The sequence below is a fragment of the Rhodamnia argentea genome, chromosome 11 (genome assembly GCF_020921035.1).
Source record: "Rhodamnia argentea isolate NSW1041297 chromosome 11, ASM2092103v1, whole genome shotgun sequence".
NCBI classification, from domain to species: Eukaryota; Viridiplantae; Streptophyta; class Magnoliopsida; order Myrtales; family Myrtaceae; genus Rhodamnia; species Rhodamnia argentea.
Genome location: NC_063160.1, coordinates 7629432 through 7643954, shown reverse-complemented (window position 1 = coordinate 7643954; position 14523 = coordinate 7629432). Strand labels below are relative to the sequence as shown.

Sequence of the window (14523 nt, the reverse complement as noted above, 5' to 3'; positions counted from 1 at the left end):
ATATTGTTACATTATGACTATTCTTAGCATTTACCCTATAATCAAGATAAATGCGAGGTTTACAAAATTCATGTGTTAATAATGTGGCAAATCATTTTTCGTAATTTAATACAGTCCACTTGTTTAATTGAACACTTACAATACACCACATCATTTTGCATATGAAATCTATAAATCAATTTGAATACACCTAGCATCGCTATATAGAAATTCATGATAGGTTTTAAGAGTTCATTCCTTTCCCTCCTTATTTTTTAAACCTCGGGATAACTAATGAGCCCAATGGTGGGTTATAATCATATGACTAATAACAATGCTTCCTAACACACCACGATCTATGATGTCCCAATTCTTTTTTATATGTATATTGGTCAGTCCTAGAAATCTCCAAAACATCCTCTTCTTTGAAACCAACACCCACAAAATTTCTGTCTTGGAAACAAATTGTGCGCATATTCCTCTATTCAATGGACGGCCCAACCTCAAATGATTGACCATTGACCTAACTTGACATCGCCCACTGGTGACTCACTATCTCTTTTTTCGTTAAGTAGGTGTCATTAGGTGCATCAATCAATCTCTAATCCTTTGCGTAAATGGTTACTAGGTCAAAATGGCCATTTAATAATTTCATGTTGACCGCATTGCGAGTCCACAAATGTCCGTAAATTCACCTTGGGCTCTTCTCGCGTTATATTAATATTGATTTGTCTGTGAATTTTTACCACGGTTTGATTCTGTCACGTCAAGTGAACTCTTTCGTAAATATTATCCAAATCTGAAGCTTGAGAACAGGGAATTGATTTCTTAATTAATAGTGAGTTTGGGATTGTGGACTTTTTAATACTGAAAAGAAGCATGCACCTTGTTTTGGAAAGAGGTTTGCGCAATTAGACTAGTGAAGGCAATGGATGCGTGATGTTTCATGGCAGATTGAGGAAAAAAAAAAGTTAAATTTACTCCTAAATATTCTAATTTCGACATGAATTGCAATTTTTCTAACCGCATTTCATGAATTTAAGACAGCGGAAATTAATTAATGATATTACCTAATCGGAATGTGCGAAGAAAATTTGGTAAAAGAGAGATGAACTTTTGCACAGCGGCGCTGCTTCTGACCTGCCAATTAAGAAATGCTTGTCCTAAATAGGCACTGTAATACTCTCTCTCTCTCTCTCTCTCCTGTGTTGTCTGATCGAAGGAAAAACCAAAGGGGAAGAGAAAAGAAGGGAGAAACAAAAGCGACTGATTCTTGAAACCAAAGGAAGCCCCTTTGAAATCCTTGACCCACCAACACCCTTCCCCTCCGTCAAACTTCACCATCGCCACCACCACCACCACCCCCACCCCCCAACCACCACCCTTTCCCACAACCCAACTCACACCCTTTTTCATCAAGAGAGAGAGAGAGAGAGAGACGCACACGCACGCATTCCAGTCCCGAGATCAAGAGAGAGAGAGAGAGAGAGACCCACCTACAGTATACCCCGCTACAAAGTCGAGAAGGGTCGAGAGAGCGACCACCTCCGGCAATGAAGCTCTCCGCGTTGCCGCAGAGCTACATGAACCGGCGGAACAACAGCTTCCGGGGCCCTTCAGCGCCCTCCGACTCCTCGCCGGACGGTGCCATGAAGTCCCCGGCCGCCATGTTCTGGCTGGTCCTCCACGGCCTCTGCTGCCTCATCAGCCTCGTCCTTGGCTTCCGCTTCTCCCGCCTCGTCTTCTTCCTAGTCTTCTCCACCTCCTCCACCGCCCCCACCACCACTAACCTCTTCACCGCGTCGCCCCTCCGGCAGGCGGCAGAGATCTCCGGGAATCTGGAGGTTCGCTCCTCCCCGGTCGCCGCGGGCGGGGCTCTGCTCGTCAACAAGACGGTGCCGCGGGTGGTGGTCGGGAGGCATGGGATCCGGATCCGGCCGTGGCCGCACCCCAACCCGGTCGAGGTCATGAAGGCGCACGAGATCATAGAGCGGGTGCAGAGGGAGCAGCGAGCCCAGTCCGGAGTGAAGAACCCGAGGGCGGTCATCGCCGTCACGCCGACCTACGTAAGGACCTTCCAGACGCTCCACATGACCGGCGTGATGCACTCGCTCATGCTCGTGCCGTACGATTTGGTTTGGATTGTGGTGGAGGCCGGCGGGGCGAGCAACGAGACCGCGTCCATCCTCGCCAAGTCCGGGCTGAGGACAATCCACGTCGGGTTCGACCAGAGGATGCCGAGCACCTGGGCGGAGCGGCACAAGTTGGAGGCGAAAATGCGGCTTCACGCTTTGAGGTACTCGAATTACGCGATCTCTGTGTGCTCATTTTGCTAAGTCGATGTTCGTTTCTAGTTAGTCTGTTGAAAGAATTCTGAGAAAGTGGAAGCAAAAAAGGTACTCTTTTTGCCGTTTCTCTTGTTGAAGTTTGACCAGAAGGGACTCGCCAGACTGAGAATCGATCATTATCTGAAATGAAACACGCTGTAAGAATGAAAAAGTGGGAGTTTTTTTTTAAGCAAAACGGTTAAGGAAAGTGCAAGGCTGTGAATCTCAGCTTGTTGCTTTCCTATTGATGAACATTATCATGTGTTGATTTGCCGTAGTTTTAGGAGCATAAAGTAGAACTAGTACATATTGCTCGTGGCGTCTGAATCGAACTTGGTTATGTCATTGGATCAGAATTGTGCAAGAGGAGAAGCTGGATGGAATTGTGGTGTTTGCGGATGATAGCAATATGCACTGCATGGAACTCTTCGATGAGATCCAGAATGTGAAATGGATCGGCGCTCTTTCGATAGGCATTCTGGTTCACTCGAGCACAATGACGGATGAGTCCGAGTCGTCAACGATTCAGCAAGTGGCGGAAGAGGAAAATTGGCCGGTGCCTGTGCAGGGTCCGGCTTGTAACTCGTCTAATAAGCTGGTCGGTTGGCACACCTTCAATACACAGCCTTATGAGGGGAAGGCTGCAATTTACATAGACGATCGAGCTACGGTGTTGCCGAGGAAGTTGGAGTGGGCAGGATTCGTACTGAACTCTAGGTTGGTTTGGAAGGATACGGAGGATAAACCAGAGTGGGTGAATGATCTAGATTCGCTCGACGGGGTTGATTATGTCGAGAGTCCCCTGTCCCTGGTGAAAGACCCTTCTGTTGTGGAGCCGCTCGGAAGCTGTGGCCGCCAAGTCATGCTCTGGTGGCTTCGCGTTGAAGCTCGTTCAGACAGCAGATTTCCTCCTCGGTCAGTTTTCCTTGAACCTTAGTACTTCAAAAATATGCATTGACGATAGAGAAATACTATAATTGTGCAGTTATATTGTGGTCCGACTTCTTACTTGAAAATAGTAGAAATTTACAATTCTCTTCCAGTTGAGCCTTGAAGCAGTGCAGCTTCATGAACACTCTTTAAACTTGTCTCGGTTGTGTGCTGTACTTAAACCTCAAAATATTTGTCTGTCATCATGGGCTTTGGTGTTTGGATTCTTGACATGACATTATGTCGAGGAACATAATGTTTAAGTAATTTGGTCCATACAGTAAATGGGGACAAAAGTTGAGTGCTATGCTATCCTTTGTTTTGTTGATCTTAGGAGTAATCCTGTTTAGATTTCTGTACTGTGGTAAAATATTTTGCTTTCTTTCTATGGAGATATTTCTGTTAAAAACTTACTTTGAAAGATTTGTAGCTTGTGACAGTGTGAATTCGTCTTTTTTGATGGACTAGACATTTCATTAGATGATTTAGCAGCAGACTGTTCATTTGGATTTTTCTTGGGGATTTTATAGTTCATTCTAGTAAGGATAAGTAGTGTTAGTCTTAGCCTGGTTTAAACTATATAGCCTCGGAACTCTTCTTGTAATATTGGCAGAGTTGTTATGTTTTTATCAAGTAAGTAGATTTGAAGACTTGCCATGTCAAAAGCTGGTTCTTGGTTGGGATTCATAATGGGGAAAAAAGGGAGATACACTCAAAAGGGTCAAATCACAATTCATGGTTTTTGAAATTTGGAACTATTTCCATGTGTGATATGAATATGTCAAGAGTTCTTGGGGAAAGATTTACCCCTTCAACTTTGTAATCGGTACATGATAAACCTGCAATTTGCAGAAGGTATATTTTACCTTCCAAACTTGTACTATATTACGGCCATTAACCCTTGTCAATTGTTTCCATTAGCATGTGTTGAGCATTTGATTTTAGGGGTAAGATGCAAATCATCCTTAATTTACTGAAATGCTGTTTTTGCCCTTAGTTATCATGCATAATGGACCAAACATAGAACATAAGGCAAAAATTACCTTCATTTTAACCTTATATTCACGAGTCTAATATTTGAAGTGCTAAAAATTTTATCAGATTAATATGGAAAATTTAAAACTATTTACTTCAAATGAAAATCAAGAGACACCATCAAGAATCGTTCGAAGAGTAGAATAAGGCCAATTCTAACATGTACGATTGTGTTCAATCACTTGGCTGTCCTCAATGATGACCCATCTCTCTCTCTCTCTCTCTCTCTCTCACACACACGGTTCCATTATCCTGATTTTTGTCTTAATTAGTTACTTTAAATATAGAAATGTACAGTTAGCAGTGATAATGAACCACTAGTGGCAATTTCAAGTTGCAATGGGACTTTGCAGCTTTTCCTAATTAACGCCTGCACGGTCGGTTTTTCTTAAATTTTGATATAAATATCCCTTTTGATTGTTTGTTGATTATATAGATGGATTAAGCTAAACTTTAGGGTAATTGGCGGTGATTTCAAATTTTCTATGTATAGTAGAGGCCTAAAAAGTTCTTGCACAAAATCTAGTGAGAAATTGCATTTTACTCCTTGAAAGTCATGTGCACAACACATGCTAATGAAACAAGGGCCAATGGTGTGTTGGCCGTTATCTGAGGAATTCAAAAGATAAGCACAAGTATGTGTCGTAAATGATGATTGCATTCATCTAGTGTTTTCTTTATTTATTATACTTGTTTGTGGGTTGGTGGAAAATTGTTTTCATCAAATGACAATTTTAGTTGCAAGCCAAATCAGATGTAGAATATATTATACAGTGTTGGACTCTCTTTCTTATTTTGTAAGGAAAACATCTTTCTAATTCAATCTGCTAACATTAGTCCTTGTATAATCCAGACAACATCCTCTAGTAAAAGTCATTGTCAGCACTGCTTACTATGAGACTGCCTGCCGTGCACTAAGAGGACCTGTTATGTTGTTTAATGTTTGCCACAATTTGGGGGTTGTCCTACAACTGTCATGTTATATAGATCCGGCGGAATTTTAACAACAAACGGAGCAATTTATTTTATTACTCAAGGGCATTAGTGGAATTTTTAGTTCATGCCTTGGAGCTTGCAGATTGCCTTTAAGTTCCTTTATACCAACATTGGAAGCTTGTAAGGCACATAAGATAGATATGTATGCTCTCTTTTCTTGATTAGTCTTTATGACCGGTGGCCTAGTGGAGAAACAAAATAGGAGAAAACAAAAACAAACAAAAACTTACTAGTATTTCCATTGAAATTGAATATATTTAGCAGCAGGGCAAAACACATATGACATTACTTGAAAGCTATGGAAATAGAAAGCATTTACAGAATGGTTAATAGCATAAAAGCCAGAAGACGATATAGGAATAAGATAATTATTGTTTGCTTGAATTTGAAGAGAGATAGAATAAGTGGTTTTGTCTGGATAGTATTAGTTGCTTTGAGCAATCAATCATGATAAGCTAGATAAGCACATTTAAAGAAATTTTTGAGACAGTTGAAATTTGGAGGGCAAAAACTAAGATTCCTGTGCGTTGTAGGGTTGGTAACTAAACTGATTGTATCTCTCTCAAATGTATCTCTTAGGATACATATTCCATGAAAACCTAGGGGATTACGATTGTCAAAATCTGTGGTTTCTGATTTCTAGATTACAGGATGCTGATCATGGTAATCAGGCTTTGAAGAACATGCTTGTAATTAGCTGAGTCTCTTGTTATCAGGTGACATGTATATCTCTGTCAGATATGAAAGACCCCAAAAAAGGTTGATCCATGATACCCTCTACAATTAGATAATTATATGACCGGTCTGAATGGGACAGTTCTATTCCTTTAAGTTATTGACATTCTTTCTGCATGTCAAAATTTGAAGTAAGACATCTAGTCTGGCTAATGGAAATTCAAATACAGAGTGTTTCATAAGCACTATAGCCCCGTGTTTCCTTTAAGGTATGGATTTAAATGTGACTGTCAAGTGACAATTGGGATAATTGGTTACGTATTGATTGTTGAAATTATGGAACAGCTAATTCTAGTTGCCTGATTTTTAGGATCACACTTCACGACCCAGAGATTCAATATGATATCCTCACCCTATTCAGGTCCTAGGTTTGATCTGTAGTCCGAGATGATGGTGCAGAACGTCTAGGAGAATCTTAGTTTAGCTGTAGGAGAAGCAGTCCATGAAATGAATCTTAGTCGTGTACCATACAAAACCAATTGCAGTTGTACTTGTTATGGGGATTCGCAGCTTTGTTGTTGTGTGCCAAGGATCCATGGAAGCAGTTGAGTAATGTGAGACTAAAAGGAGTAGTTGAAAGTGACCAGATTCGGGAACTTTCTTAGGTTAAAAAAGAAAAGGCTAAAACTGATGAAAAAACTATTATGTCTTGTGTTCAGTGGAAAAATCTACAAATGATGTGAAAGGATCTGTAATAGCCCTTCCTCAGAAAACCTCTGCCCATCACCAAAAACGATTTTGTTGCTTGAAAAGTATACATGACGCTGGTTCGTACCTTGAAGCTCTTTGATGTGAGAAACCAAAGAGGAAATAGGATCTGTTGAGAGGAGAAAAGGATATTGGGAATTTGTAGCTTACCGGTAAATTATGATTACAACTATTTAGCCAAAAGGAAAACTATGGTACAAAGAAAAATATGATTGGAAGTAAGTGGGTTTCTAAAATCAAGTATAGACGTGATAGCACAATTGAAAGATTGAAAGCAAGACTAATAGCGAAAGGCTATCAATAATATGGATTGGACTATGAAGATTGGACTATGAAGAAACCTTTGGTTCAGTTGTGAAGGTTGGAACTGTAAGATTAGCATTAGCTATTGCAAACTGCCATGGTTGAAAGCTCCTTCAACTAGATGTCAAAAATGCATTTTTGCATGGAGACCTACAAAACTATATATGGAGCAACCACCAGGATGTCATGTATTAGATTATTCTAGATGGGTTGGAAAAGAAGTACACTGATCAGGTCCCAGCCCAGTTTAGAAGGGCAGAGAAATGGGGAACAGTTTGGTAAGATAAAATGTGCAAAAGATGATTCGAAATGATAAGGTTAGCCCTCTTGTGTGATTCTCAATCTAGTGTAAGCCCATTTGTTAACTATTCTATCAGATCCAAGGAAGTCAACTCTCGTATCAATATCGAGAATTCATTATAGTTTGTTTGATCCTATCATGAGGTCATAACTAATGGTAGAGTTGGGTTGTTTGTTGAGCTAGATGGCTTTCATGGCTTCTTTCTTGGCATTTACTTAAAAGTGAAAATTAATGGTCAACTTTGCAGCAGGAAATAATGGGATTGTCTCAATTTACTTCTTGTTGGTGGTTCTCTCTTGTTTTTCTTAGTATTGAGTGAATGTGCTGCACTCTGCAAAAGGCAATAGTACAGTTTTCTCACCTGGATTCCATCTTGAATTCATGATCTGCTGCTTGTGTATTAGTACTATCATTTTTTTTTTTGGATAGCTTTACTTGCCTTATATATCTTTGTAATTATTGCTTTGCATTATTATTAGTTGGAAAACAGATTGATCTCAAGTTGCCTGATGAGTCTGAAGTGTCCCTTCTTCTCCTTCTGAAAATGATGGATTTCCTAGTAGCTTAGTGGTAAAAGGCTCGCTCTAAAATTCACGGACTTGATTTGTTTACGTTCTCTGAAATTAACTGAATTCAGCCGCTTCTTCTGGTGATGATGTTAGAGTGGCTCATAAGTATTTTGTCGGAACCACATCAGAAAGCTTTACATGCATTGGAAAATAAAGACTCTTCTTTAAGGGCTTTGTTTGTCTATCGACCATTAGTCTAGAACACTCATTGTCTGATACGAGCATGTGCAACCCTATATGTTATGCTAACGCAGAGACTATCATATCATTTAATTTCATAACTTGGCAAGTAATGTAACGCTAACATCATCAACATCAACATCACCTTTATTCCAAACTAGTTGGGGTCGGCGGTCGATGAACCCAAAAATAAATAAAATAAAAGTAAGACCGATTGAGGGAAAAGAGATAATTATATAAAAATAAAAATAATTATATGTAATGCTAACATGGTGAAGATTTCCATTATTCGTATGCCTGGGTTGGTGGGCTAACAGGAGCATCTTTACTTACAACATTGCTCCTGAAATTTTACTAATTAGCTTTCTTTTCGCAGATGGGTAATTGACCCTCCTTTGGAGATCACTGTCCCATCAAAACGCACACCATGGCCTGATGCTCCTCCAGAGCTTCCGTCCACTGAAAAAGCAATGAACATCCGAGATAACCAAGTGGTGAAGCGTCCAACAAAAACTCGATCATCCAGATCAAAGCGGAGTTCTCGGAGTAAGAGAAAGCATGAGGCGAGAATAGCGGAGACAGAGATCAGAGGAAAGCATACTGATCAAAATTGAACCATGCCATGAAGGAGTTCAATATACAGAACATCAACAACGTCCGATCATTGCATGTAAAAAGTTTGATTATTCCTGGGTGCGCACAGAGAAGCATCCGTTAAACGAAAGCAGAGTCGATGAAGGGTGCCTATTTTTTCATTATTTTCATATTTTTTTTTTCCTTTTGGGTGAATCAATATTCGGTTTTGAGCTGTAATTTGCTGTAACCCCGGCTGCCTGGGAAATACTTTTGTTGACCTGCAGCATCAAATGCAATACATGGGCTCTAGAGATAGGAAGTATACAATTGTTTTACCTTGTCGAATTTTCATAGAAACGACAGTTTTGTAATAAGTTTTCCGCGAGATTGTCCTTCAGATGTCGAAAAGGCTACACGAGACTTCAGGAACGCCGAAATGTGTTCACGCCCCGACTCGCACGGTGGTAGATTTTGCTGTTCAAAGCTTAAATTGAGCTGCAGTTAAACTTACTCAGAGCTCCAGAAACAATCAGTACAGGTGACGGGGTTTGGTGTTGACAATGCGTGAAGCTCTTACATGAAGACAGACGAAAGGCAAGAACACACCAGAGACGACGACAGAATTTGACACTTGAACGAGTGACAAAGAAAGTGGGATATGCTTCTGCAGACAGGAGAAATCATACCACCTTCAAAAAAACTGAAAAAATAGTAAGTGGCATATCGCCCGAGTCAGAACTCCAGCCCTCAAGATTCCCCACCGCTCCTCTGTCCATCTCTTCTCTTCCAAAACGACACAGCTCCAAGCTGATCACGAATCGACAGTTCCCGCAAAACGACAACCCAAACGAGGGTCGCTCTTCTTCTTCGTTCTTCACTTTTTGCAGCTGTGTGGCCATTGTTTGTGTGGATGCAGAGATGGATGGGATGGACCAGGTTGTGACTCTGTTGGACTGTTAGTTGCCATCTAACTCTATAGATGCAAAATAAGAAAATAAGAAAAGAAAAAAGGAAAAAACAAAAAGGGAATCGTGATGTCCAATTCTTTGCTGTCATTCAAACCCATGAATTGTTCAAAGTGATAATGGTTTTGGATTCTAATCATCGAATTAGAAAAAAAAAATTCTCTCAGACCAGTGTTCATAAACCGAGATCCATGCGTTTCAGCAATTGCCAAAGAAAAAAAAAGCGACCAATCGAACATATTAAAATTTTATCTTTAGAGTATCCACCGTATTTACGGAACATATCTCTACGTGTCAATGACTCTGACTAACCAGATTTAACCGACCAATCACATGACCAGCGAAAATAATAAAATAAGAAATAGAAAAGGAAAAGAAATCGCGATGTCCAATCCTTTGTTCTCATTCAAACCCATGAATTGTTCAAAGTGATAATGGTATTGGATTCCAATCATCAAATTAGAAAATTTATCTCGGACCGGTGTTCATAAATGCAGATTCATGCATTTCGACAATTGCCAAAAAAAAACGACCAATCAGGCATATTGAGAGTATCCACCATATGTACGGAACATATCCCTATGTGTCAATGACTCAATTGACTTGACTTAACCGACCAATCACATAACCAGCAAAGCTAGCATCCTTTCCATCCACATGTATGGATTTCAAACGACCTTTGCCTGATAATTTGCTCGAATTGGAATGTACAAAAATTAAATTTTCGTTGGATGTTAACTTACTTTGCGGGGTCATAGTCTATCACGTTATTTACTAATGGTGCGTGTGAATTGGACTATTCATTAAATTTTGGATAAGGTGAGAGAGGAAGGCTTTTGTCATGAAGGAAAGTCAGTCTCTTGTGATGCCCCTCAATCCGAGGAAGATAAAGTGATTGGGTTAGACTTGCCGACCGCCTAACATGGCCCAAACAGCTCTGATTTCCTGGCCAACTCACCCAACATAAATAATAATAAAAAAAATAACCATTTTCTTTTTCTCGACACAATCATACAACTTCCCATGAATCCTCAGAGTCTCATTTCTAGCCGATATGATAATTACATCTTGGGAAAATTTCAAAATATGGGCAGAAAGTTCTCTCATTTTTTTCAAATAAGAACCTTAAGTGAACCTTGTTTCAAATGAGGATCCGAAGTGTCATTATTTCAAATAAGGACATGAAGTGACCATGAAATTGCTATAAAAAAAAAAGTGTCGAGAAAGCATCGAAAGTGCTTCCCCACTTTTATCAGATGTATTTTAAATATAGGAAAAAGTTTTTTTTGTAAAGAATATAGGAAAAAGGGTTAATCTCCACAAAAAAAAAAAAAAGCTTGATATTTGGAATTTTATTTTTGCATTTCACGATAAAAATCTTAATATTATCTTTATCTTATAAATTTAAGGGAAAACACCATAAAAAATCCTAAACTATGCCCACCATGACACATTTACCCTAAAATTTTTCTTATGACACCAAAAATCCCAAACTTATATCAATGTGACACATTTATCCCAAATTATCTTTTTGTGACACAAAAAATTTCAAACTTATAAGCATTTGACACATTTACCTCAATAATTAGGGTAAATGTGTCACACGTACACAAATTAAGAATTTTTAGTGTCACAAAAAAAGTTTGAAGTAAATATGTTCCACTATTATAAGTTTGGGGTAAATGTGTCACATAGATAAAAATTTAGGATTTTTGATGTCACAAGAAAAAGTTTAGGGTAAATGTGTCACAGTGGGCATAATTTAGGGTTTTTTGTGGCTTTTTTCCTAAATTTAACTAGATCTAAATTCTTGGAATTCTCACTGAATTTACTTGTTCTAGGAACTCGTTTTGGTTTATTCATAGAACATTTGTAAGTGCCTGAAAACGCGTCTACATACAACGATGTATGGAGGGGGTTGCATGTTCCGAATCTGATGGACAAGGCGCCAATATGGCAATAAATAGATTTTGTTTTTGTTTTTGTTTTTTTTTTTAATTGATTAGTGAGTTTAATGATTTTGTCCATTGCGAGGAAAAGCTCATTATCCTACTCTGGCTGCATCACTGTAATAATGCGGGAGACACATTATGGGCCACAGGAAAAAATTGTAAGAAAAATGAATAATATAATTTTCGGATTATTTACAACCAAAGGCTGATTTTTAATAGGTGGCTAACTATTCTTTGATTATTAGTTGTTGTCCATCTAACTTTCTCTAGCTAGAAAATTCAAAATTGGTACGGCCTCCAAGGAAAAAATTTACCAAAAAAAAGTTTTTAAATCTATTGCGATTGTGTCAATTCAATACTAAATATTTTGCATTTGTGCCAATTCCGTTTATCCAGCCAATGGATTTAGGACTTTCTCTTTTCTTTTTCTTTTTTATAATTTCCCCTCCCCAAATCCGAAGAATTTCAACGAGACAAATTCGCACGCCAAATTGGCCCCATAGAGTCTACGGCATTAACTATACATCGGCAAGTTCGATAAACACGAGAATAGGAACATATTGCATAAATTAAAATGAGTCCGAAGATTCGGTTGCGCGACGTATTAAGAAATTCAAAAATCACAAAGTCGATAAGAGTTGCGTTTACTCAACCATATCTTTTATAACTTCAGCCCGTCCAAAAAGGGGAAAGAGGAGTCATGCGTTCGAGGCGGCGTTCAACTACCATTCTGTAGTCATATAAAACCAAACATTGGAGTGAAATAATGCACGGGGAACGAGGAAACCCATGCCCCCGGCAACGAACATGTTCCACTCATCCTCGTTTTGCTCCCTCCGCAGACCGACTGTTAGGTATGAGTAGTTGTAGCATGTAAGGCCAGTCCAAATTCCACGTGAAATTTGAAACCTATTACGTCAGGATCGGTTTCTTAATTTTTGAAATCTAAAACCAACTTATCATGTCAGTCAGTTCTAGGGTCTGCCCGGGAACCCGTCAAATTTTTTCCACTTCATTTTCTCTTCTTTTTTTTTGTCCTTTCATTTTTAGTTAAGAAAAAAGAAAGTGAACGCAGCAACCAAAATTCACATTTATCAATAGCTTTAATCGAAAAAAGATGAACACGTAAAATAAAATCAATACTAAAATTTTTAAAAACACGTAACATAAAAAAGGTTCTCGGTTCCCAATCTGGTTCTTCGATTCTAGACCAAGAACCGAGAACTGAACCACATAACACCGTTTCACTTCTTTTGAAATCAAAAATCGGACTAGCAAACGTGAGAATCAAGAATCCATTCGATTCGCTCCGATTTCCCAATCTACAAGGGATGAGCAAGATGGATCGATCAAACCGAGAATCGCCCGGACCGAATCGATGGGGTTTGGTCCGGTTATGTAGTTCCTCAAGGTGGAATTGATGTCCGGGAGATATGGTTCCCGATTCTAGGAGGGAACCGAATCAATGATTAGTCCACATGGGCCGACAAATTGTTAATTCTTTTTAAAATTTTTTAAATACAATTGATGTGTGAAGAAATTAGATTCTCGGTAAAGAGAGGGACTTACGTATGGGAAAAATTTCAGGTTAAATGTTGTCTCATTAAATACAATATTATTCGTAGAAATGAAATTCATATAACTTCACACAATATCGACCACTGTATTCAATATGCATTGTGACATTGATCTCCACCATGTGAATCATGAGAATAATGTACGTAGATAAATAAAAATCGAACAAGTCTTTTTTTAAATAGATTCTCATTTTATTCTCATTTTACCTGCTCTTGGGATTTCCGGTCCTATCTCTAATTCTGAAAATTGAGAATCGAGATCACCCATCTGATCTTCGATTTCTGAGAAAAACCAATCACATCCTACCATGCTCACCTACCTAAGCTAGACCCATCGACCGCCCACCTCACACTTGCGGATGTCCCAAGTTATTGCTGCTTTGCTGTCGGCGCAGTCATTTGCAGACTCATTACTGTTGCAGCAATCGAAATTCGCAGACTTAAAATATATTCTTTATGAAAAATATCAAACATTCTGTTTGAGACAAGCTGGGTTAATGATTTTCCACTCTGGAAATATATGGTTATTTTCGTTCGGCGTGGCATGCAAAATTTCCAAATTTGGAAATGTCTCGATAATCGTTCTTTCATGTTATCGTTTTTGTTGACTAGAACCCCAAGTCCATGCGGACTTTTACATGAGATTCATTCATAGATTTATTTTTGGCTAATTAACCATTTGCAAGTACTTTTACGCTCAAGCTTTTCATTAGTAGATAATCATATGACCAATCGTAAACCTATGACACCAAAACTAGTCGAGTCATAAACATTCTAATTGAATCATGTAATCTGAAACTTTTGAAGGAAAATGCAATTTGACCCTATCTATGAAGTTTCGCCCGATTTATCTGACATGAGTCATCCTACAAATAACAGTGATGGCTTGACACTAAATAATAGGTCCACAACATGAGGGTGATAACTCAATAAAGTAATTTTGCTTTATAGGTATATTAGTATCTTCAATTTTCATTGATTTGGCAATTCCTCTAAGGAGGTACTATTAGCTTCTAAATTTGGTTTCAAAGATAAATTGGATAAGGTGTTATAATATAAATATCACTCCCACAAAAATATTATTAATATCAGTTGTGATCTTTCCATGGCAGTAGCATATTGATTAGAAAATTGATAATGATGAAAATTCGGGGAGAAGTGTCAAAAAAGTCCTAAACCTATTACATTAGTATCAATTCGGTCTAAACCTTTTTTTTTGTACCAATTCAGTCATAAACATTTTTCATTGGTGCCAATTAAGTCTTAAACCTTTTATTGGTGCTAATTTAGTCATAAACATTTTGTATTGTTGCCAATTCAGTCCTAAATCTCTTATATTTATACCAATTGAGTTAATCCAACCAATTTTGATCGAAAATCACCGACGTGG

At 38.6% G+C, this 14523-nt stretch overlaps 1 protein-coding gene across 1 annotated transcript; it reads left to right on the top strand.

Moving 5' to 3' along the window:
- The first annotated feature begins 1176 nt into the window (after window positions 1-1176).
- On the top strand, window positions 1177-9064 carry LOC115742097 (beta-1,4-xylosyltransferase IRX14-like). Its single transcript, XM_030676213.2, has 3 exons — window positions 1177-2275; window positions 2661-3221; window positions 8440-9064. The coding sequence occupies exons 1-3, from the start codon at window positions 1533-1535 to the stop codon at window positions 8675-8677; spliced, it is 1542 nt and encodes a 513-aa protein (XP_030532073.1). The 5' UTR covers window positions 1177-1532; the 3' UTR covers window positions 8678-9064.
- The last annotated feature ends 5459 nt before the right edge of the window (window positions 9065-14523 follow it).